The sequence below is a fragment of the Leucoraja erinacea genome, chromosome 6 (assembly GCF_028641065.1).
Source record: "Leucoraja erinacea ecotype New England chromosome 6, Leri_hhj_1, whole genome shotgun sequence".
Taxonomy (NCBI): Eukaryota; Metazoa; Chordata; class Chondrichthyes; order Rajiformes; family Rajidae; genus Leucoraja; species Leucoraja erinaceus.
In genome coordinates, this window is record NC_073382.1 from 71,728,411 (window position 1) to 71,754,918 (window position 26,508).

Genomic DNA, 26,508 nt, shown 5'->3' on the forward strand with positions numbered 1-26,508 from the left:
GAGAACTTACCAGTTTGAAGTTTGATCTTTATTTTATGAGGAGTTACGATGAGCGATTACGTGCCCACCGCTCCCTACCCTCTCTCATAAAGATCACTCAGTAGTTCTAGTCTTCTCTAAGTCTTACTATGTTACTTCGACTACTGTTATCTGTGATTTCACATCGCTGCTTTGAAGATTGACACGCATGCGGACTGGCAGGGCTTCTTCACGTAATCGCTCATAAAATAAAGATCAAACCTCAAACTGGTAAGTTCTCGTTTAATCTTACTGTTTTATCACACTACATTGCTAAGTTCTCTATCTCCTTCCTGTACTCTGTCTCATCATTGTTCGAGATCTGGCCCACTTCAGTGGCGTCATCTGCAAATGGTGATACAGCACAATTTGGCCGCACAGTCATGTATATATTTAGGGAGTATATTAAGGTGCTGAGAATGCATCCTTGCATGACACCGGGGTTGAGAATTATGGAGGAGGGTGTTTTGTCTTCGTTAGAAGGATAGTAGCTAATGTTATCCCACTTTTTAAGAAAGGCGGGAGAGAGAAAAAGGGGAATTATAGACCAGTTAGCCTGACATCGGTGGTGGGGAAGATGCTGGAGTCAATTATAAAAGATGAGATAGCCACACATTTGGATAGCAGTAACAGGATCGGTCCGTGTCAGCATGGATTTAGGAAGAGGAAATCTTCTTGACTAATCTTCTGGAATTTTTTGAAGATGTAACTAGGAAAATGGACAATGGAGAGCAAGTGGATGTAATGTACCTGGACTTTCAGAAAGCATTTGATAAGGTCCCACATTGGAGATTAGTGGGCAGAATTAGGGCACATGGTATTGGGGGTAGAGTCCTGACATGGATAGAGAAGTGGTTGGCAGACAGGAAACAAAGAGTAGGGATTAACGTGTCCCTTTCAGAATGGCAGGCAGAGACTAGTGGGGTACCGCAAGGCTCGGTACTGGGACCGCAGCTATTTACAATATACATCAATGATTTGGATGAAGGGATTCAAAGTAACATTAGCAAATTTGCAGATGACACAAAGCAGGGTGGCAGCGAGGAGGATTCTCTGAGAGTGCAGGGTGACTTGGACAGGTTGGGGGAGTGGGCAGATGCATGGCAGATTAAGTTTAATGCCGATAAATGTGAGGTTATCCACTTTGGTAGCAAAAACAGGAAGGCCGATTACTATCTAAATGGCGTCAAGTTGGGAAAAGAGGACGTACAACGGGATCTGGGGGTCCTTGTACGTCAGTCTATGAAAGTAAGCATGCAGGTACAGTAGGCAGTGAAGAAAGCGAATTGCATGTTGGCCTTTATAAAACGAGGAATCGAATATAGGAGCAAAGTGGTCCTTCTGCAGTTGTACAGAGTCCTAGTGAGACCACACCTGGAGTATTGTGTGCAGTTTTGGTCCCCTAATTTGAGGAAGGACATTCTTGCTATTGAGGGAGTGCAGCGTAGTTAATGGTTAATTCCCAGGATGGCGGGACTGTCATATGCTGAGAGAATGGAGCAGCTGGGCTTGTACACTCTGTAGTTTAGAAGGATGAGAGGCAATCTCATTGAAACATATAAGATTGTTAAGGGCTTGGACACACTAGAGGCAGGAAACATGTTCCTGATGTTGGGGGAGTCCACAACCAGGGGCCACAGTTTAAAAATAAGGAGTAAGCCATTTAGAACGGAGACGATGAAACACTCTTTCTCACAGAGAGTGGGGAGTCTGTGGGATTCTCTGCCTCAGAGGGTAGTGGAGGCAGGTTCTCTGGATGCTTTCAAGAGAGAGCTAGATAGGGCTCTTAAAAATAGTGGTGTCAAGGATATGGGGAGAAGGCAGGAACGGGGTACTGATTTGGGATGATCAGCCATGATCACATTGAATGGCGGTGTTGGCCCGAAGGGCTGAATGGCCTACTCCTGCACCTATTGTCTATTGTCCTGACAGATTGTGGTCTATGTGTCAGTAAGTTGAATTTAAAGAGTTACATTACTTTGCCTGTACATTACAGGCAAAGACCTGACAAGTGGAATGTAATGTGGTAAAATACGAGCTGTCAAATTTGGCAGGAAAAATGAAAATATACGCATATTGTCTAAGCTTTAAGATGCATGGGAATCTGGGCGGCCTGATGAATGATGCACAAAAGACTAGTATTCAGGTACAGCAAGTAAATGAGGAAGGCTAACAGGATGCTACATTTTCTTGCAAAAGGAAGTTGAATACAAATAAATGGTAGGTATGTGGAATGAGCAGCTAGAGGAGGCATTTGAGGCGGGTACTATAATAGCATTTAAAATACGCTTGGACAGGTGCATGGATAGGAAAGGCTTAGATGGATATGGACCAAATGTGGACAAATGGGACTAGCTTAGATGGGCATCTTGGTCTGCATGGAAGAGTTAGGCGAAGGGTCCATTTCCTTGCTGCACGACTATGACTCCAGGTAAGTAATACTTCGGTTAACAGGGCATTGATGAGACCAAGTACTCCATGCAGTATTATTTCTGTTATTTCTGGAAGGATATGAATGAATACGAAGTGGTTCAGAGATTGAGTGCATTGATACATATCAATGCATTGATAAGCTGTTATTTGAGGACAGATTGGGATTTTTAGGGTTTTGACTGGAGGTCAGGGTCATGAGGGTTCTTGACAGAGTGGATAGGAAAAGGCTGAGATGGAATCTAGAAACAAGGGTCATTAAAAAAAAACAATTCAGAGACTAAACAAAATTCATTATCTCTCTGGGTGGTGACTTGAGTGTTCTTCCTCAAAGGCAGAGTATTTCAAGATTTTTAAGACAGAGGTGCATAGATTCTTAATAAACAGGGGAGTGCAGTGGTGGTCGTGTTTATGATGTTGAGCCTACAATCAAACGCAGAACAGTCAAGAACTTGTTGATTGCAACAGGAGGCTTAAGAAGTCAAGTGCCTTAATCTTGTTCTTTATTCATACACTTGAATATTTAGTTGTGATCCAGATTGTATGTATCTTAAGACATTAAACTATGATTATTGAAATATGATTATTGAAATATGATTATTGACAAGTTTAGGAAACAAAATAACTGATCAACTTATTAGAATGCAGTTGCTATATTTTGAAAGTTCTAATCATTACACATGCCTTGAATAGTTAATTTTAGTAAATAGATTACATTTTATTGATCCTCTCCTTGCAGTATCTTCCACAAAATGGAGCGAAACAAAATTATTTAGGCACAGTCCAGCCACCCTGTCGTTTCAAACTTGCGTACAAATTGCAATGCCCTGTTGTACTTGCTCACAGTAGATCCATTTATGAGGTAAATGTTACCTGTTAACAAAACAAAATATTAAAACATGGCATACACCTCTTTGTGATTTTCCACAGCAGAACATCCTGATAAAAGACATATGTCAGCTTTATATTAACTCTGGTTACCATCTGCCAGTTTAATAATTTGCCTGCTTGTACCAGACCAATGATTACAAGAGGGCTGAACTAGTACTGGACCATTTTGGAAGTAGCTGTAACTTTACCCAATGGGCCAGTGTAAAGTTTGAAACTGACGTGGTGAGAGGGTTGAGAACTACAGATGAAGAGAGAGGCACACATGACTAGCAATGATATTAACCTCTGTCCACCTATCTGCCAATTCAACCCCCACTCACCTGTATCCACCTATCATTTAACTGGCTTTGTCCAGTTCCCACCACACTTCCAGCTTTCTGGTTGCCTACTACTATCAGTCTGAAGAAGGGCCCAGAAGGGTCCGGAGCACCATAAACTCTTTAAAATAAGGTCAAAAGCTTTTAAAATCTGAATTTGTTCCCTTCTATAATTTGGGCGAGGTAGGTAATCGATGTGGCTTTTGCTATTCCTGGAAATTCAATCACATTTTCCCCTATTGTGGCCACGTATCAAATGTCCAACCATAAGGGAAATGTGTGCTTCCTCATAGGAGTCCCATTTGCCTCAAAAGTATTTGGATGTTAAATTGGATATGTGACAAATAGTGTTGAATTCTGGTTGCATTATTCTGGAAAGGATATGTTGCATATTCTGAGTTGGGTTGGAAGCAGTGCATTAGAGTGACATGTAGCCCAGAAAACACATGCACCTGGGAAATGAATGTCTATTCTATTCTGTTCAATTACTCTGTCCACTCTCAAAATAATCAAAGCATTGGGAATTATTTGAATTGGAGTTTCACATTTTCACATTTTGGGAACCATCCATTCCCAACCAATGGCTAAGGTTGGTGTTCAACACCTTCTGTCTCTGGTAATTTACAAGTCTGCATAAATGTACTCATGGATAAGTGCTGGATGGTCATTGAAACTCTAAAAGGAACAAATTCAAGAGAATAAAAAGGAACAAACAATGTAGCTGGTTTTGTGAGGCTCCTCTTCTAGGATGGAGTCTTGATATAATACAGGCAAATGAGTAGCAAATGCTGATTTTCCACAGATTTAAATTGAAATTCTGGCCAGAGCGCAGCAGAACATCCTGACAAATGCTGGGAGTGGCACGGTGGCGCAGCGGTAGAGTTGCTGCCTTAGAGCACCAGAGACCCGTGTTCGATCCTGACTACGGGTGCTGTCTTTATGGAGTTTGAACATTCTCCATGTGACCTGCATAGCTTTTCTCCGGGTGCTCCGATTTCCTTCCACACTTCAAAGACGTACAGGTTTGAGGGTTAATTGGCTTTGGTTAAAAAAATTATATATTATTAAAAATTGTCTCTAGTGTGTGTAGAATAGTGCAAGTATGCGGGATGGCTGGTCAATGAGGATTGGGCAGGCCGAGTGGCCTATTTCCGCACTGTATCTCTGGACTAAACTAAACTAAACTGATTTTTGGCTTCCCCGATTTTCCCATGAGGAACAGATCCACATTCCCAGGCCGTGGATTTTGTGTCATATTGATTTGTAAAAATATTCTACTCCATTTATAAAACTACCAATTTGGTTTCCCTACCAAAGTACATTTACCTCTAGATTTAAAAGCAGCATCAACATGGTCATTTTCTTCAAAGGTCGTTGTGATTGGGATTGGTGATGTGTCATCCATACCTTCTCCGATCTTGTACCTAAAGTGGATAAGTTCATAAGTTCATGTCATAGGAACAGAATGAGGCCATTTGGCCCATCAAGTATACTCTGCAATTCAATCCTTGTTGATCTACCTTTCCCTCTCAACCCCATTTTTCTGCCTTCCCCCATAACCTTTGATACCCTTAGTAATCAAGAACACTTTAAAAATACCCAAATAATTGGTCTCCACAGCCTTCTGTATGACTTCCTGCGATTCACCACCATCTGGCTAAAGAAATTACTTCACATCCCCTTTCTAAAGGTAAATCCTATTATTCTGAGGCAGTGCCCTCTGGTCCTAGACTCTTCCACCATTGGAAACATCCTCTCCACATCCACTCTATTATTTTTCTACCTATTCGCATATTATTGGCTGGGTTTCAAAGAGACATCCCCTCATCCTTCTAAACTCCAGCGTGTAAGCTTGCAAGCTACTGATTCAACCTGCAAATTAACCTATTGGGACCAACACTCCCAGCTCCCTTTGCACCTCCGATCACAGAATCTTCTCCCCATTTAGAAAATAGTCTACACCTTTTTAACTACTACCAAAGTTCATGACTGCACACTTTTCTGTGCTGTATTCCATCTGCTACTTCTTTGCCCACTCTCCCACCCTGTCCAAGTTCTGCAGATTCTCTGCTTCCTCTACACTACCTGCCCCTACATCCATCTTTTTATTATCTACAAACTTGGCCACAAAGTCATCTTCTCAACTTCAAAATGTTGCCAGGCTCTAGCGAGTCAGTATTACACGAAGGGAGGACTGATGACTAAACAGAACAAGAGATTCAAAGCAGGTAAAGCTGAGGTTTGAGTGGGGAAGGGAGGCTTCCATTGATTGGAGGATTGACTGAGGCAAGAGTTAGCTTGGCTGTTGTGTAGCTGTCAGTGATCGGGGTTGGTTTGTGCGAATTGGGGCCATTTGCTTGGACAATCAATGTTTGGAAGGGAGCTGGAAGGGGGTGTCAGAATAGGGTTATGAACTGGGGGGGGGGGTATCAGTACCATGGCTGGTGGTCCTGAAGTGGACAAAGTATATTAAATGGAACATATCTTAGCTGGGTTTCTGGTGCATGGATGGGACCTGCTCGTTGAGGCCAATTTTAAGTTGTGCAAAGCAAGCAATAGAACTAAAAGCTAGACACAAGGAACTCCAGATGCTGGTTTGCAAAAAAAGACAAAAAGTGTTGTAGTCACCTAGCAGGCCAGGCAGTATCTCTGGAGATCATGGATGGGTGACATTTGGGTTCTGGGCCCTTCTTCAGACTTAAAATGGTTAGCAAGTGGGAGATCTAGCAGGCCTTTGCAGACCCAGTGCAAGTATATGGCAAAATTGTTGCCAAGTTTATGCTTGGTCTCGCTCTTGGTAAACGGAACTAAAAGCTAATTGGGCAGAGACTGTTCAATAATGGACACAATAATGGAATGTTGCATGGGCCACGATGTTACCAGCATTGTGTTCGACAAAGTAAACAGTCGATCGGCGAAGAATTTGTACAGGAAACTCCTGATCGAATTGTCAGTCAGTCAATTGTCAGTCGGTCAATTCTCTCCAGAAAACTTGAAAGTCATGATGTGCTCCTTTTCTAAACAAAGCACTCAAATGTTGTACAGTGTGACACAATCAGAACAATTTCCAGGCCTTTCTGTTGTAAAGGTGAAGCACTTTATTTACACACTGTAAGTATAACCCTTCACCAATATGTAACGAAAAGCTGGGTAAAGCTAAATATAATTACTAGATTTTTGACATTTATATCCTTTAGATGAATACTATAACCAAAATTTGGCTTTTGAAATTACTGTACTGCAAAGGCAATAATAAAATGATTGTATCATTTTGATAAATGTCCTTTGAACTTAAAGAAGAGAATTAGTGTCAGGCACATATGAAAATGTGAAGCCCAAACCATCCTCAAAACTATCCGTTTATAGCTGTAACAGTGGGATAGAAATGGGCAACCAATGTGATCTCAGGCAAACTCACTTATATCTCTGCTTATATCTCTACTTTATGATTAACCTAGCCTGGCCTAGGAGAAACTGAGCAGCTAAAGAGAGATTTTCCTCTTTGCTGAAAATTCTCCCAGGAATTTGAAGACACCAGAGATTGCTGATGCTAGAATCTTGAACAAACAACAAAATGCTGTAGGAATTCTACAGGTCAAGCAACATTTGTGGCGGGAAGAGGGCTGATTTAATTTCAATTTGAAAGGTCTGAACCCGAAACATTGTCCGTCTAGTTCCCTCCATATGAAGCCTGACTGACAGACTCCCTCCAGCATTTGCTCTTTCTCCTCTCCCAACAAAGCTAATTGATCAGCTGATAGAGTTTATCTTTAAGTTTAACTTTGCCCCTCCTGTCCAGCTATTTCCTTTATCTCCCACAATTTATCAGAATGACCAATCGCAGGGGACACACTGGTCACACTTCAGTTTATAAGTATTTGGTACACAACAGAAACATTTTAGGTTTTCCTTTGATTTTAAAGTATTAGAATATGTTGTCAGGGAAATACATAAGAACAACAGCATAGTAATAAAGGGTTAAATACAACACAAACCTCCAGAGCTGATCGCCCACAAAGAACATTATTATTCTTCTGTTTATACGCATTGCTGCATCAATTCTGTTAACACTGCTTGGAAAACCAAAGTCACTGATGGGATGTGGGCTCCCTGAATCTAAGACATTCCTCTTGAAGCGCCAGTATTGCGAATCTGCAAAGAAAGGATTAAAAAAAAATAATAATAATAATTTTGAAATAGTTGTCTCAGCCTTTCAATCAGTGTCACGTTGCAACAGTCATCACGACATAGCGAGTGACTGTGATAACCACACACTTGGATTGATCATCTTGTCGTGATTGTCCTTCAAATATTTGCAATAATAAACTTTGAGGAGATGTGTGCAGAAATCATATGAAAACATTTTCAACTACATTTAAAAAAAACTAGTTTTGGACTAATAAAATGTTGCAAACACTAAGACCATTTGAAGTAATGTGCATAACATAAAATGTAATGATGCCTATGCTAAATCCAGCTGGTTTTATATTTTCTTCAATGGTAAATAAGAGATTTCTGTATAAAAATCCAATGCATTGACGATAATAGATTGCAGATAATCAATTATTAGAAATAAAACAATAGGTGCAGTACAAAAAGGAAACATGAACTATGTAACCTTGAAAAAGAAAGATTTCCCTAGCTCTTCCTCTGGTTGCAAAAGCAGCATCAACATTTGATGGGGCGCCTGGCAAAGAGTCTTCAACTCGGTTTATGACTGAGGATCTTGACAAACGAAAGAACCTATACAGCAATAAACAAAGTTGCATTAGTAGATATCCGAATACACATTGATGAGATGACGTTTTCATGGAAACCTCATGAGATATCGGTGTATACACTGAAATGTAACCAATACACTTTATTTACCAACCTTTAAAGGCAAAAATTCTTGTCGCTTTGATATAATGGAAAGGAGTGTTAGTCTTTGTCTGACAATGTGGGAGTGGTTTAAACTGATCAGAGTTCAGGACCAGCATGTTCCAGTAAAGAGGATAGATAAGAATAGCAAGATAAAGGAACCTTGGATGACCAAAGAGGTTGTAAATCTGGTGAAACGAAAAAAAGAAAAATGTATGTAATGTTCAGAAAGATGAAAGAGGAATATAAAGCAAAGAAGAAATAACTCAAGCAGGCATTAGTAGGGCCCATAGCACCCAGGAAATGGCATTGGTGAGTTGGGCTAAAGAAAATCCCTAGGCTTTAGGTTAATACAAGGGAACAAGGAAGAAGGTCAGATCGCTCAAGGCTAAGGGAATTAAAGGTTGTGGGTGAGGTACAAAGCAAATTATTTGCATTTGTATTCACAAAGGAGAAGGACATGGAGGACAGTGAGATTAGTGTGCAGATTACTAACATATAAGGACAGTTTGAGATGAAGAAGGAGGTGATGTTTGTGTTTCTTGAAGAGCATTAAGGTGGGTAAATCCCCACAGCCTGATGGAATCTATCTCAAGTTAATGAGAGTGGCAAGAGAGGAGATTGTGGGGGCGAGGTCCCAGAGGACTAGAGAGCAGCAAATGTTGTTTATTTGTTTAAACAGAGAGGTGGAGATAAATCAGGAAATTATAGGCTGATAAAAGGGCCTGTCCCATTTCGGAGATCTAAACAGCAACCCCTGGTGACCTTGTCCGCCACCCAAAAAATAATCAAGGTCGAGGTGACCTGCAACCTCCTACCACCTCCCACGCATATGTTGAATACCTTCCTCGACTATGAAGAAAACCGTCTTCGACTAGACCTGCGACTAAAAAATACTACTTTCAACCATTAGGGAGAGTGACCAAAACCTCCGGTGAACTCATGGAAACCTCGGGTGGCGGGCAAGGTCACCAGAGGTTGCTGTTTAGGTCTCCTAAGTGGGACAGGCCCTTAAAAAAAGTCTCACATTAGGTAGGGAAGCTCATAGAGAAGAGGGTTATTTGAGATAGGGTTAACTCACATTTGGAAAACTACAGGCTAATTAGGGACAATCAGCATGCTTTGGCTGTGAGAGGCACTGTTTTATGAATTGATTGTGTTTTTTTGAAGAGGTGAGGGTTGTGAATGCAGGGTGTTATTCTGGCTGGAGGTCTGTGACCACTGGAGTTCAGTAGGGAACTGAGCTGTGATATATATATCACAGCGAAGGTTCCTTCGTTCCATAGATGCTGCCTCACCCGCTGAGTTTCTCCAGCATTTTTGTCTACCTTCGATTTTCCAGTATCTGTAGTTCCCTCTTAAACATGGACGTAAATGTAGATGGATTGGTTATTAAGTTTTAAGATGTTACCAAAATTGCAGGAGATGCAGACAGCGAGAAGGCTGGTGAAGTATCCAGCAGGATATAGATCAACTACACAAATGGGTGGAGGAATGGCAGATGGAGTTTAATCAGAGCAAGTCAAGGTGTTGCACTTTGGGAAGATATTTGATATGCTTGCCTTCGTTGGTCGGGGCATTGAGTACAAGAATCAAAGTTATGTTGCAACTTTATAGGACTTTGTCGCGGCTGCAATGAAATATTGTAGGCAGTTCTGGTGGTCCCATTACAGGATGGATGTGAATGCTTTGGAGAGGTGCAGAAGAGGTCTAGAATGCTGCCTGGATTAGAAGGTATTAGCTATAAGAAGAGTTGGCCAAACTTGGATTGTTTTCCCTAGAACATTGTAGGTTGTGGGGGAGGGGGGGGGGGGGGGGGGGGGGGAAAGAAGTATATAATATTATGATAGGCATAGATAGGGTAGACAGTCATAAACTTTTTCCAAGGTTGAAATGTCAAAGACCAGAGGATATATCTCTCACCAGAAGGGTCAGAAGGTATAGACCAGAAGGTGACAGGTACAAACTTTAAAGGCGATGTGCGGATAAGTTCTTTTTTACATAGAGTGGTGGGTGCCTGGAATGCTTTGCCAGAGATGGAGGTGGAGGCATATATGAAGAACTACAAGGCCACATTAAACCCGAGCCATTAATCAGTTTGTCAGGAAACTAATACAAGTTTTTAAAACTTTTTTTTCTTTCTGGTAATGATTCTCATACATTCTGGAACATGTGAAAATTGGGCATCTGTGATGTGGTTAATCCAAGAGCCTTGGATATTGAAGAAGCATGATGGGAAATGATGCCAACCTACACAAGCTAATTAAAGAGAATGGCTTTCTAAACACAGGAAGGAAAAGAGATTCTAGCTGTCAGTCAGGATACCGGGTGTGTGTGTGTGAGTCTTAACTGTAAATTCCTGTGGTTGTTTTAAAGACATGGATATGTGGTCATCAATGAGGCTTTTAAAAGCCAATCAAGTTACTTCTCTCCAAATAGTGATAGAAATGCTTTTGCAAATTTTAATTACTCTCAGTAATTTAAAATAAAGTTACTCATAAATGATATCTAAAGTAGCATTAATAAACCCATGCCATCACTTTCTTGTAAATGTATCAATTAATTTATTTTCATTACAAAAAACAAGAATGAGCTACATGCTAACATGCTGCCTGGTTGTATTGAATATGACCCTGTGCCTTCTGTAACATATAAATGAGTTAAAACCTGTGTAAAATTAATTTAGAAAATATGGTCAATATTAAATGTGGAAAATCAATTCGGCCCAAAGCCAAAACGCATTCCTTTTAACAAGCACAATTGATTTAATTATCTATACAGTAGGTGCCCTTTCGCCAAATGCATACATATATACTGATTGAATTATCAATAACCTCATTTAAAAGTGGAAGAATCATGGAACAGATAAATAGAGGGAAAAATACATTTCTGAATTTCTACATCACTTTCAATCCCATCATTCAAGCCAGGAACAGACAATACAATTATTGTGACCTGTATCTTATTGTGTATTTTATTGATATCTTATTGATCCCCGATTTAAACACAAGTATACACATGTCTGAAGCCTCAGCAGTGGAGAAGCTCTCCATTTTCCAGCAAATTTTCTAACTGGTTGAACTGGGAAATATCTCACTTTTGTGCAGGGACCCGGACAGCAATCCTCTCTTGGCAACATTGATGTATATTTATTGTCTGGTGTCTGTTGTGAGGAGATGGGGGTTGGGGGGAGGTGGCTCAGTGTCCCATGCTGCGAGGAACATCTGCATCTGCAACCTACTGGGGAAATTATACATGGGCGGAAATCCCGGGGGGGGGGGGGGGGGGGGGGGGGGGAACGGGACGGAGTGGGCACATCCCTCCCATGTTTTGAGAGGTGGGGGACAATCCCCCCCATGTTTTGTAATCCAGATTTTGAAATTCGCTGAAATAAAATCTATTAAAATCTCCGCTTTACACGAGACAGTGGGGGTGTCACTGTTAAGCGCTTGTTACACGTCTCTATTAACATCGTATTAACGTGATGTGTTACCAATTGTGTTTTGACCTTCAAGTATTACTGAAGGTATTCACGGAGAATTTCTTAAAAATGTCTGATGCGGGTACAATTACCATTTGAACTAATTGGATGTATTGGTGGATGGGAAAGATTTAAACGGGTATTGGATTTAAATGGGTCAGGTCATTAAGGGCTCCAGTCGAACGGGTTTCCTGGCTGGCTTGCAGTTAAGTCCCTCGCTCACGGTCACTCACGTAATTTAGTAAGTTTTTCCCATCACCCTCTCCCCCCACAAGGTTTGTTCTTCTGTTTGCCTTTATTTGCTTCAGTTTTATTTGTTTGTGTTATTTAACACATTGCAGCTTTTGAAAGATTCAAGCGGGTATCAGACGCTTTCTATGGGCTGAATCGGCCCATTAGCGGGGCCTTTCATCGCCCGGCGCAGCTTAAATCAGCTGCAGGATCTTCCATTGCTCCGCGGTCAGGCAGTCAAACTGTTGCATCAAGGCGATCGAGGCTCCCAATGTTGAAGCCCCCGCAGGGCGATGGAAGATCCTGCGGCTGATTTTAAGCCACACAGGGCAATGAAAGGCCCCGCGAACGGGCCAACTCAAGCCCCAGAATTCGGGGCGGACGAAGCTGCTGTTGCTGGAGTTCGGAGTCAACCGGCTGAAGCCTCCAAAAGTGTAGGAGTGTGTGTGTGTGTGTGTGTGTGTGTGTGTGTGTGTGTGTGTGTGTGTGTGTGTGTGTGTGTGTGTGTGTGTGTGTGTGTGTGTGTGTGTGTGTGTGTGTGTGTGTGTGTGTGTGTGTGTGTGTGTGTGTGTGTGTGTGTGTGTGTGTGTGTGTGTGTGTGTGTGTGTGTGTGTGTGTGTGTGTGTGTGTGTGTGTGTGTGTGTGTCCACCAAGAAGCTGCGGCCCCCAAATTGTCTCCATCCACCCCCCCCCCCCCCCCCCACCACATCTTGATACAGATTTCCGCTAGTTCTTTCTAATTATTACAGCCCTGTGCTTGGATAGCATGGGCCTTTTGCTTATGGTTTAAATAGCTCACCTGTATTATTAAAATTAACAGTGCATAATGTAAATCAGAATAGTTTTACGTGGTAAATATTTACCCATCTTTGAAGAGAACGATTCTTCGATTGATTGTCAAAGCAGCATCTGCAAACAAGTTTGGGTCACAGGCTGGTGGATTCTCTGTTGGTGGCTCGATGGGCATGTTTGTTGTGAAATTTGGAACGGTACCAGTGGTTGGTGTAACCATGAGTGGAGGACCTTGATTGAAAGATATGGTTCCAAACAATATGAAAAAAAAGAAAGGATGAGCGTTACCATCTTTTGAAAGTTCAATGTATTCCTTTTCAACATATTGTAAAGCAGGTTATTTAAAAAGTCATGAATGTGAGATAACTTTGCACTCTTGATATCAAATTAGTTCTGTACACAGCACAATCACTTGTTCTCACACATCTTTAGTACTAGTGACCTGGATCAAATATTCTAGTGTGCTAAATATACACACTTTATATTATGTTTAAGAAGGAACTGCGGATGCTGGAAAATTAAAGGTAGACAAAAATGCTGGATGAACTCAGCGGGTGAGGCAGCATCTATGGACCAAAGGAAATAGGAAACGTTTCAGGGCTAAACCCTTCTTCACACTTTATCTTATATCCAGTTAACCTTTGGTAAAATTCACTAATATTCACAAAAAGCAAAACAATTCCTTAATTGGTAGATTTTTAATTGAACTATGAATTCACAGATGAATCCCTGATCATTTGACATTTAACATGCAATGCACTCATTTTGTGTGCTGCCAAAATATGAGAATGACGCATTTATTTCGTAACTCAGAGAGAAGACATTTCAAGGAACTTTTAAGAGAAGTTATGCAATGAAATCACTGACATTTTTGTGGCATTACTCCTGAAATCCTGTGTAATTTAGTTAGGATACAGGTTGAAAGAATGAAAAGTGACATACAGCTGTTTAACGATTAGTCAAAATTTTCCACTGAATTGCCGGCTGCAGTTTAGGGAGGGATCACTAGAACCTTGGTAGTAAACAACAAGAGTGTAGGAAACTAACTCCGAGGGCCTGTTTCCATGTGTATCTCTCCAATGCTTCATCACCAGTTAGATTGATAACAGTTTAAGGTACTTTTAAAATGCACTACTCTCAGTGTTGGAAAGAGGAAATTATTGAGGAAGAATGTTGAGAGGTTCAAGCAAGGCTCCGATTCCAATGGTGGTTGTCCTACAGTTGGCGTCAGAATGATTATAGCTCTGCATTCAACACAATCGTACCCAGTAGACTGATCTCCAAGCTGTCTGTCCTAGGCTTCAAACACAACATCTGCTATGGATTAAGGACTTCCTAAAGGACCGGCCGCCGTCGGTCAGGATGGGATCCCACCACTCCCCCACTGACACGCAGAACAGGAGCTCCACAATGCTGTGTGCCGAGCCCCCTCCTCTACTCTCTCTATACCTACGACTGCATACTGACCCACAGCATGAACACCATCATTAAATTTGCTGACGACACGACAGTGGCGGGGCTGATCACTGAGGGCGATGAGTCAGTTTCCAGGGAGGAGGTACAGAGCTTAATAGGCAGGTGCTCAGAAAACAACTTAGCACTCAATACCGAGAAAACAAAATTGCTCGTCATCGACTTCAGGAAGAAGCAGGGTGATCATTCCCCACTGCAAATAAACGGAGAAAGAGTGGACAGTCTCCAGTTTCAGGTTCCTGGGCACCCAGATCTCAGCAGATGTCAGGTGGTCAACTAACACGCACTCCCTGGTAAAGAAGGCATAACTACGGCTTTACTTCCTAAGATCACTCAGGAAAGTCAACTTGCCACCACAGCTGCCGGTGTCATTCTACCGTTACTCCATAGAGAATGTCCTGACACATGGCATCCTGGTATGGTATGGCAACAGTTCTGCGGCTAACAAGAAGGCTCTGCAGACAGTCATCAACACAGCCCAGAAGATCATCAACACACACCTGCCTGCCCTGGAATAGATCAATAGCTCTCGTTGCCTGTGTTAGGCATCACGCGTCCTAAAGGACTCGTCTGATCCCGCACATCACTTGTTTGCCCTTCTGCCCTCAGGAAAGCGTTACACGTCCATCAAATCACACACCACAAGATTAACGAACAGTTTCTACCCCAAGGCCATCACCACTCTGAACTCTGCACTGAACACCACTCCCCCAATAACCAATATTTTGTACTGCTACATCAATATACTGTGAAGTATCGTGCATCTGAATTGACAACATTTTTCTTGCCGTTTCTGCTGTTATCATAGTCGTAATTATTTATCTGATATGTTGGAGCTCTGCTCGGCCAGTGCGTCTGAAATTTCATTGTATGTATTTACAATGACAATAAATTATTATTATTATTATTATGTAGCGCTTGTAAAAAGTTAGGATTTACCGTATAAACTCTGGATTCCTTTCCTGTCATCTTCTGGCAGAAGAAACCCAATAGTTTCTCTAAATTGATAGAAGGCAGCCATGATAGAATTTGGATCGTTAGAGTGATCGAGTCCCAAAGCATGACCAGCTTCATGTACTGCAACGAGGAACAAGTTGATTCCTAGAGATATAAAACAATCGCATTGTACTTTAATCTGTTTGTGAAATTTCATTTAGCAACATTTTCATTGTGAAATACATGACATTTTTACTGATAAGAAATGTATTAACATTTTTTTGAAAAATTGCAGAGCAACAACACTCTGCTTGCCCAGATGGATGCAGGTTTAACACACCATTGAGAACAACTAACGGTAGCAAGTAATTACCTTCTGATCCTGTTGTCCACGTTTCAGCCTCATCAAAGTGAATATCACCTCCTAAACCTGTTCCAGGGCCAAAAGCGTGGGCCAGAACACCATTACGTCCATCAAATGAGGAACCATCTCCATGTTCTAGCAGGAGGCATTGAACAAAGACGTCAGTCAAGAATAATTTTCCTCCAAGGATGAAAACAACATTATGATCTGACTGTTTGAAATTAAATAAAATTGTGCTGGAAATACAAAGTTTACCAAGAAATACAAGGTTGGCCAATCAACTGATGTAAAAAGATTATGTTACAGATGTGTATCTTTCATCAGACTGAATGTTTCATTTCTTAATCATCAGTCAGTTGGCAACTGCGCACAGAGGTCTCAGGCTCTCTCCCTTTTACACTTATAGATGCTAAAAGGTTTACCAATGATATTTAAGAAATATTATTTCAGATTATTTTGCAATTTACTCTTTTAATGCCATTGTTTAAACGTACCTCCAGCAGCAAAAGTAATTTCAATGTCTGATATAGACGTTGTTGGTGTAAATGTCAAAGGGGTAACACTAGCCCAGGCGTTCAATGCTGCTGCTATAATCTTGTTCACATCGTTCTCTTGTAAGTCAGGTGTGTGTCTTTGTATTCTGTATAGAAACAAATTTAATTGCAATTTTACTCTAATAACTTAATTGATAATTATAACAATTGCATACATCTGGATGTCAGATCAATATCTGCCCTTCTTCTTGTCAGTGGCAATGATTAACATCTATCCAAGTGTTCAGATGGTGACTGGATATGCGCAAGGTGAGTAGTGTAAGCAATGTCATAGGCACCCTTAACACTTGAAAATATATAGAGATTTGTGTAAAATTGACTACCTTGTGCTTTCTAAAACTCACAAAATTAAGTAAACATTTTCGTACTTATGAGGAAACAAATTAACATGTTCATATGTCATAACAGCAGAAGTGGGCCCTTCGGCCCACTGAGTGTACTCCGCCATTCAATCATGGCCGATCTATCTTTCCCTCTCAACCCCATTCTCCTGCCTTCCCACCATAGCCCTTGACACCATTACTAATCAGTATCTGTCAATCTCCACCTTAAAAAATACCCAATGACGGCCTCCACAGCCGTCTGTGGCAATTAATTCCACTCTGACTAAATAAATCCTTCCTCAGCTCCTTTCCAAAGGTATGCCCTTTCATTCTGAGGCTATGCGCTCTGATTCTAAACTCCTCCACTAGTGGAAACGTCCTCTTCACAACTACTCTATCCATGCCTTTCAATATTTAGTAAGTTTCAATGAGATCCTCTCTCAACTTTCCTCTCTCAACTTTCTAATCTCCAGCGAGTACAGGCCCAGTGCCGTCAAACACTCATCATATGTTAAGTCAGTGGTCCCTGGGATCATTCTCGTAATTCTCCTGTGGACCCTCTCCAACGCCAGCACATCCTTCCTCGGATATGGTGGCTGCCATGTACATTTGTCACTTCCTGTAGAAACAAAGAAGTGTTGATGCTAGATAATTATTATTATTATTTTAAAGTAAAAAATGTACAATTATCCTGGCTGAATCCCAACGTGGTTGGCAGGGAAGAAAATATATTTGATCCTGTTCTTAATTCGCATTAGTGTTGGTCTTTAGTCATTGCACACATTTCACTAATTCTTGGACTATACCCTGGTCAGTGGATATTCTAAGAACAAGATAAACTAATACTCTCCATGAATGGTTAAGAAGGAACTGCAGATGCTGGAAAATCGAAGGTAGACGAAAGTGATGGAGAAACTCAGAGGGTGAGGCAGCACCTATGGAGCGAAGTAAATAGGCAACGTTTCGGGTTGAGACCCTTATTCAGACTGATGTGAGGGTGGGTGTCACGGGAAGAAGAAAGGAAGATGCGGAAACAGTGGGCTGAGGGAGAGCTGAGAAGGGGAGGAGAAAGCAGGGACTACCTAAATTAGAGAAGTCAATGTTCATACCACTGGGAAGTAAACTGACAAGCAGAATATGAGGTGCTGCTCCTCCAATTTACAGTGGGCCTCACTCTGGCCATGGAGGAGGCCCAGGACAGAAAGGTTAGATTTGGAATGAGAGGGGGTGTTGAAGTGCTGAGCCATGGGGAGATCAGGTAGGTTAATGCGAACCGAGCGGAGGTATTGGGCAAAGCGATCACCAAGCCTACGCTTGGACTTACCGACGTAGAGCAGCTGACACCTAGAGCAGCGGATGCAATAGACGAGGTTGGAGGAGGTGCAGGTGAACCTCTGCCGCATCTGGAAAGACTGCTTGGGTCCTTGAATGGAGTCAAGTGGGGAGGTAAAGCAACTAGTGTTGCACTTCCTGCAGTTGCAAGGGAAGGTGCCCGGGGAGGCAGTGGTTCGGGTGGGAAGGGACGAATTGACCAGGGAGTTATGGAGGGAGCGGTCTCTGCAGAAAGCAGACAGTGGAGGAGATGGGAAGATGTGGCCAGTGGTGGGATCCCGTTGGATGTGGCGAAAATGTCGGATTATTTGTTGTATGTGCAGGCTGGTAGGGTGGAAGGTGAGGACAAGGGGGACTCTGCCCTTGTTACGAGTGGGGTTTCAAGTGTAGCATGTCCTGCGGTTGCAAGGGAAAGTGCCAGGAGAGGGGTAACGAGATTCAGGTAAAGAGATTCAGGTAAAGAGATTCAGCCAGTTAAAGTGTCTCTTTGGAGTTTACAGTCCAATGAGAGAACAGCCTATAATAGTGGCGCAGTGGCACAGCGGTTGTGTTGCTGCCTTACATCCTGGACATCCACAGATTTAATCCAGTGCCAAACTGGTGGGCAAGCTGCGGTATTTGGCACTGAGAATTATCCTTGAAAAATCAACCATTGTTACTTCATGGATGGGAGATTTCAAGTAACCGAGAATTATACCTGTAGGTGAGATCAGTTCTTTGAAATGGTTGAACATTTGGAAGTTTTTGGAAGTCATTGAGGTTTGTTACTCCGCAGCGAGGACGTCGATCGTAATCCTCTGTTTTATTGACCAGGTTTGCAGCAACTTTCAAAGAAGATGCCTCTTGTATTCTCTAGAAATAAGAGAAAGGTTCATTTACATGTGATAGTATTTCATTTTCTATCTTGGCGACTGCGATGCTTCTCTCATGCCAACAAATAAAACCTAAAAGACACGTTACAAAAGCACAACTGTAAAACAAGGCTTTGCACGCTGCTGTTTGGTGATGATTATTATCAACTAGAAATAAATATTCTCCTGATTTACATTGAAGAGAAGCTTCTCAAACTCTTAGTTCTCCAAATAGACACTTCACTGATTTTAAAGAGGAAAAGTAAAACATTTTAGAGTAAGTTTAGCAACAGTATAGTTGTGATGTTGGCAGGCAGTAGACATGGCAGTAAAATTGACGAGCATGAGACATGCTTGTATGACCATCTCCGCTGTATGGAACAAGTGAAAATATTCCTGAGGGTGAACGATATCCTTAAGTGAAGTTGTTGTGATGAGAAGGTAAGACGATGAGGTGAGTTATGTAACCTTGAGCCCAGCGCTCAAACCAAATGACAATGAATTGAACTCAAATATGTAATAAAACAAAACATTGCTCTCGTTATGAATGACAAAAGTCAAAATGCATAAAGGAAACTAGGCACGTGTGTGATATTTTAAGCACATGGCAGGATTAGTGCAATGTTTCTGTTGAGCTTGTGTTTCATCATCTTCACATTACACCTCATTCTGCAGCCCACAGAGAATAACGATCCAGGCATTGTTGAAGTAGCCGAGAAAGAATCATGAAATCTAAGCAGATAAAGTGACCATCAAAACTGGATCCAAGTTCACAATATTAATGCCAAAGGAACTCAGAGCACTGCAGTCTTCAAATATAACATCTACTGTCATTTAATCTGAAGGAGAATGCTCAAGATCACAAAGGAACCCTTGACTTGACGTAAAGGTAAACACCACATTTGCTAAATGATGTTCATCATGTGAGCTAAACCCATCCTTAGATAACACATGGGAAGGTGGGTCTTGAAAGTAAATGAGTCCCTGCCCTTCAACAAGCAACTCACCGTCTGACTCTCTAAAATCTTACCATCACCATCAAGGAAAAAGTCAGGAGCAGGAAAGAATATTGCCCATTTTATGCAGTTCCTCTTGCTGAATATGCAGCTCATTATGCTGAATTATGCTGAAACACCGTGCTATCTCTTCATTGTTTCCAAACTTATGAAAATTAATTAAATCACTGTACTAGAAAAACAACCAATATGTCCTAACACCATAAAGTGTAAATTTCCACAGAAGTAATTCGGCAGGTCTGACAAAATATAGCCAATGAACTGGCCTCAACTACCTTCTGTGGCAGAGAATTCCAGAGATTCACCACTCTCTGTGTGAAAAATGTTTTTCTCATCTCGGTCCTAAAAGATTTCCCCCTTATCCTTAAACTGTGACCCCTTGTTCTGGACTTCCCCAACATCGGGAACAATCTTCCTGCATCTAGCCTGTCCAACCCCTTAAGAATTTTGTAAGTTTCTATAAGATCCCCCCTCAATCTTCTAAATTCTAGCGAGTACAAGCCGAGTCTATCCAGTCTTTCTTCATATGAAAGTCCTGACATCCCAGGAATCAGTCTGGTGAACCTTCTCTGTACTCCCTCTACGGCAAGAATGGATTATTTTTCCAGAAGGGTTTCCGGGATAAGATTTGGGGAATCCATGGTGAGTTGCTTACTGAGGGGCAAGGATTAACTTACTTTCAAGACTCACCTTCCTATGTGTTATCTGAGGGAGAGTGCGAAGAAGGGTCTTGACCCAAAACCTCACCTATCCATGGTCTCCAGAAATGTTGTAAGACAGCTGAGTTACTCCAGCACTCTGTGTCTTTTGTGTATAAACCAGCATCTGCAGTTCCTTGTTTCTAGATTAAGTGCCAAGGTGTTTGAAAGTGCAGAATGTGCAGCAATGGGTCAAGGCTTAGAGACAAAGCAGTGATGCTGACCTTTCAGAGGAGATACAGGATGCTTGGTTACATTTTGTGCAAATATCCCAAGGTGGCAAAGCAAGAGCTTGTTTTGGTGGTTGATCACTCTTGCCTCATCAAACCCGGTGCTTCAAAAATGTTCATACAATTACAATTGCTTTTTAATCAAAAGCAAAGTAACGTCACAGAAATAGGGCACAGACATAGAACGGTACAGAACAGGAACAGGCTGTTTGGCCTATCATGGCTGTACCAACCATGATTCCAATACAACTAATCCCATCTGCCTTCCCATAATCTATATCCCTCTATACACTGTCTGCTCATGTGCCTGACTAAACGCCTCTCAGCACAACTATTATATCTGCTTCCATCACCTCGCACAACAGCATGTTCCAGGTAGTTAGCACTTGGTGTGAAAGTATTGGGTAGTTTATAATATGAACAATGAATTCTCCCAGACACCCTGCTCTTTTTCCCTCCTCTATCCACTCATCTCCCAGACCCATCCCATATTTCCCTTTTTGTTGTCCATCGTTCTTCTCCCCTCCTGTCCAGTTGCACACTTTTCTATCCCTACCTCCGACTTTACATTTCTCTCCACCTCCTCTCTCCTAATCCAACACACTTTTTTCTCCTTTTTAACTGTATCCTTTGTCACAAACCACCCATCAGCCAATCACCCAACCTCATCTATATCCAACTATCACTTTCCAAACTTTGCCCCACCCCTGCCTCTCCTCTCCAGTTTTCCTCCCCCAAACCCATCAGCCAGAAGAGGGATCCCAACCTGAAATGTCATCTGTCCATTCCCTTCACAGATGTTGCCTAACAAATTGAGTTCCTTTTACCTTTTGTATTTTATTCCTCAGTGGTCTTGTTCAATTAAACATTAAAACAATTGGTCAGGTTCCTAAACATTACAAATGTGTCCTTTTTCTTTTTGACCAAACGTACAATATCTCTTGCCATTGAGCCCCCAAATCTTGTCATCCTTATCTTTCAGATTGATAGGAACATGCTGGCCCTGAACTTGAATCAGCAATCGTTTAAAAGACTTCTACATGTCAGGTGTGGATTTACCCTCAAACAGCCACTCACAATCTACCCCAGTTCCTGCCTAATATCATTGTAATTAGCCTTCCCCAATTTAGCATTTTCACCCAAGAACCAGCCATAGATAGACACAAAATGCTGGAGTAACTCAGGCAGCATCTCTGGAGAGAAGGAATGGGTGATGCTTTGGGTCAAGACCCTTCTTACCCATAATTATCATAAATCCAATGAAATTATGATCACTCTCCCCAAACTATTCCACTGAAACTTCTTTCATCTAGCCAGGATCTTTCAACAGTACACAATCTATACATATTAGTTGAACTATCTACTTATTTCAAGAAACCCTCCTGGATGTACTTGACAAATTCTGTCCCATTCAGGGAGTCCCAGTCAATATCAGGGAAGTTAAAAATCGCCCACTACTACAACTGCTGTTTCACATATTTCATTGATCTGCCTACAAATTCCTGGACTATTGGGAGGTCTTTAGACTAATCCTGTCATGATGACTGCACCTTTTTAATTCCTGAATTGTAACCATGATGTGCCCTCCTTGTGCAGCTGTCAAATTCTTCTTTCTTATGCAACTTCTCCATCACTTTAACATCCCTTGATTATCCTTGATAACCTATGAATAACATGCTGACCTACTACGACCTACTTCAACTAAATTTACGAGTAAAAAAAAGTATCGATTTTTTTCCATGGCGACCTTTTTTTACTCACAGGCATTATTCAACATGTTGAAAAATACGCCACGACCTAGCTGAGGCCTCGAGTATGCGGGGACTACTCTCGAGCATGAAGAAGAGTTACAAAGACCTCCTAGGTCCTCGTGTCGACCATGCTGCGAGTATGAGTTGAGGGCAAACTCGCCAGAACTTGCAGATTAGGTCGCCCAAGTGGAACAGCCCGTTTACCCTGGAATCCTGTTCTTCTCTCAGCCGAGTTGCTCTAATGGCGGCAGCAGCAAAGGGAGTTTCTCATAACGCTCAAAGCTCAGACTCTCAAATATTATTGGGAATAGAACATAGACTTTGTTCATTAATGATAAGCTACATCACCTGAATGCTCTACTTACCTTGACCAATGATGGTAATATCTTCACTTCAAGTACTGGTGAACTGGAAGAAAAGAAAAATAGACCGAATCCGACTGAAATGGCAAGATTAAAGTAGGCTGCCTTCATTTTGATTGTTTGCTGTGTGGCAAGGAGTTCTAAAATGCCCAACTGTATCCAATGCAGATCTTTATAGATAACTCAAGCATCAATCAGCCCAATGACGCTGACATGTAATTGAATAATTACTACTGAGGCATTAAAAAAATATTTGCTTAAACACTTCCTGCATAGTGGCTGAGCATATTTTATGGAAATACCTTTATGATTAATAAAGGTGTTGCAAGTGCAAGAATGTAAAGAAAGGTATTATTTTATATTGCAAAATAATTTAAATTTAAAAAATGGCCAATTCAGGTGTAGTTGGAAGTGGATGGATATTTTATATATAACATTATATAATCAATTGTTTGTATTGAATCAATATCAAAGGGTGGCAAATCTTAGAAAGGCAAATTGGGAGATTTACGCAACTGAAATGGATGCCACATCATTGACCCTCGTCACCCACTCTTCCAACACGTCCAGGCTCCAAAGAGGTTAAAATCCTGAAACAGCTTCCTACATGCAGTTCAACCCCTGAATGATAAGCCCCACACCTATGGGATAGATGCTTGGGTGACACACCTACAATCAAAACCCCACACACTGACACCAAACCCTGAGGAGTCCCTTCCATTGGGAGTGAAAGAGACATGGCCAGTCTGGCTCTGCCTCACTCTGGCTCTGCCTCAATCGCCTCAGAACACGGGTCGGACGGTGCAAAGCCCTCATGCAGAAGTGGGGGTACAACAACAATGGACCAACCGAATGTGACTATGGGGAGACAACCCAAACTATGGAGCACTTACTAACTTGCCCCCTCCTCCCAGAGCCCTGCAAACCAGAAGATCTCAACATCTTCAACCCATGTGCCACAGCCTGCATTATGCAGTGGCTTAGAAAAGTGTATCGACGTGACAAGAAGAACATATTGAAATTAGTTTCAATATGAATACACATTTTCAAGTGAATTGGATGAAAGTTGTCATATTTTATCCCATCTAATTCCAAAGAAATACACACCAAATACAGACATGTCCAACAATAGATCTTCAGGAGAAGCATATAAAGCATGCGTTTATATGACAATTTTTATAGATTAGAGATCTATACTTATAATCGTAAACGCTCAGCATAAGAGCACCGCAAGGCTGCGAACACTCTCCTCTCCTCTACTCTCTCGACACCAACGACTGCATCTCCACAGACACCTCTGTGAAACTTCTCAAATTTGCGGACGACACAACCCTGATTGAACTGATCCAGGATGGGGAGGAATCTGCCTATAGACAGGAAGTGACACAGCTGGTGTTCTGGTGCCGTAGCAACAACCTAGAGCTCAATGCTCTTAAGACAGTGGAATTGATTGTAGACTTTAGGAGAGCTCCCCCTCCCCCCACCCCACTCACCATCAACAACACCACAGTCACATCTGGGGAGTCATTTAAGTTCCTGGGAACCATCATCTCCAAGGACCTTAAGTGGGGAGCTACCATCGACTCCACAGTCAAAAAGGCCCAACAGAGGATGTACTTCCTGCGGCAGCTGAGGACGCACAATTTGCCACAGGCAATGATGGTCTAATTCTACACGGCCATTGTAGAGTCTGTCCTTACCTCCTCCATCATGGTCTGGTTTGGCTCAGCCACCCAGCACGACACCTGGAGGCTGCAGCGAATCGTCCCATCAGCAGAGAAGATTATGGCTGCAACCTTCCCTCCATTGATGAACTGTACAAGGGCCAGGAAGCGAGCGGGCAAGATCAACTCTGACCCCTCTCACCCTGGCCACAAACTCTTTGAATCACTTCCCTCTGGAAGGCAACTCCGGACTGTCAAAGCTGCCACAGCCAGATATAAAAACAGTTTTTATCCACTAGTAGTTGCTCTACTGTACAGCCAAAAATCTGTAGCCTCCCTTTCATCTGGTATTTTGTTGGTTCACATGCTTGATGAATGGTATTTTATAATTAATGTTTTTTTATTATTAATGTTTTATTATTATTGTTTTCTGAGTTATTCTTAACTGTCACTGTTTGTCATGTTGTTACTTGTGGCCGGAGCACCAAGGCAAATTCCTTGTATGTGAATACTTGGCCAATATACCTACTTACTTACTTACCTTAAGTGTTTTATGGTGGCACTGGAAAACATACTTTGTCCCTGGGTAGCATAAGAACATGTAAAGCCAGGTGATCAAATGCTTGGTCCAAGGGAGGCCTAAAAGGATGTGTTAAAGGAAAAGAGCAAGCTAGAGAAACAGATGGAGTCAGAGAAAAAAAACATCAGATGGAGGAACTGAGTGACCTAGGCACCATTTGTGGAGAGAAATGAACTGTTGACATTTTGGGTTGATCTAGCCATCATGGATGAAGGGTCTTGACCTGAAACATTGACTGTCCATTTCCCTCCACAAATGCTGCCTGACCTCTTGAGTTCCTCCTGCTGTTCTCCTTTTATTTCTGCAGCATCTGCAATCTCTTGTGTCTCTGAATTATTGGAGAAATTCAGAGTACATGCCGCCAAGGGTACAGCTGACACATGTCAAACATTGGATATTGGGACTCCACAAGGGATCCAGTAGAGGAGCACAGGCACCCTCCACAAGACATTTTGTATGATAATAGACAATAGACAATGGACAATGGACAATAGGTGCAGGAGTAGACCATTCGGCCCTTCGAGCCAGCACCGCCCTTCACTGTGATCATGGCTGAACATCCACAATCAGAACCCTGTTCCTGGCTTTTCCCCATATCCTCTATCTTTAAGAGCTCTATCTAACTCTCTCTTGAAAGCATCCAAAGAATTGGCCTCCACTGCCTTCTGCGGCAGAGAATTCATCATCTCCATTCTAAATGGCATACCCTTTATTCTTAAACTGTGGCACTTGGTTCTGAACACATTTCCTGCCTCAAGCGTGTCCAATCCCTTAATAATCATATATGTTTCAATAAGCTTCCCTCTCATCCTAAATTCCAGCGTATACAAGGTCAGTCATTCATTCTTTCAGCATATGACAGTCCTGTCATCCCTGGAATTAAGTGAACCTATGCTGCACTCCCTCAATTCCAAGAATGTCCCTTCTCAAATTTGGAAACCAAAACTGCACACAATACTCCAGCAGATGGACCTTATTGCTCCTATACTCAACTCCTCGTTATGAAGGCCAACATGCCATTAGCTTTCTTCACTGCCTGCTGTACCTGCATGCTTACTTTCAGTGACTGATGAACAAGGACACCCAGATCTCGTTGTACTTCCCATTTCCTAACTTGACAACATTCAGATAATAATCTGCCTTCCTGTTCTTGTCACCAAAGTGAATAACTTCACATTTATCCACATTAAACTGTTTCTCCCATGCATCTGCCCACTCACCCAACATGTCCAAGTCACCCTACATCATCAAGTTCAAGTTCAAGTGAGTTTATTGTCATGTGTCCCTGATAGGACAATGAAATTCTTGCTTTGCTTCAGCACACAGAACATAATAGGCATTTACTACAAAACAG

The 26,508-nt window shown here is 41.9% G+C and overlaps 1 protein-coding gene across 1 annotated transcript; it reads right to left on the bottom strand.

The window, feature by feature from the left end:
* Positions 1 to 2,924: 2,924 nt before the first annotated feature.
* LOC129698296 (macrophage metalloelastase-like) lies at positions 2,925 to 23,103 on the bottom strand. Its single transcript, XM_055637364.1, has 10 exons — positions 22,914 to 23,103; positions 18,700 to 18,854; positions 16,288 to 16,433; positions 15,803 to 15,928; positions 15,433 to 15,594; positions 13,092 to 13,251; positions 8,275 to 8,399; positions 7,652 to 7,808; positions 4,983 to 5,080; positions 2,925 to 3,321 (listed from the first exon to the last, which is right to left on the bottom strand). Exons 1-10 carry the CDS (start codon positions 23,019 to 23,021, stop codon positions 3,221 to 3,223), a joined length of 1,338 nt encoding a protein of 445 aa, XP_055493339.1. The 5' UTR covers positions 23,022 to 23,103; the 3' UTR covers positions 2,925 to 3,220.
* Positions 23,104 to 26,508: the final 3,405 nt, after the last annotated feature.

What these genes read in the sequence shown, in the direction of transcription:
- LOC129698296 (XM_055637364.1), bottom strand. Translation starts at nt 23,021, where the DNA reads ATGAAGGCAGCCTACTTTAATCTTGCCATTTCAGTCGGATTCGGTCTA. An exon ending in AATTACTTTTGCTGCTGGAG is followed by an intron (nt 15,929 to 16,287) that starts GTACGTTTAAAC and finishes GCCTCCTGCTAG; the next exon opens with AACATGGAGATGGTTCCTCA. An exon ending in ATCGTTCTCTTCAAAGATGG is followed by an intron (nt 8,400 to 13,091) that starts GTAAATATTTAC and finishes ATTGCTGTATAG; the next exon opens with GTTCTTTCGTTTGTCAAGAT.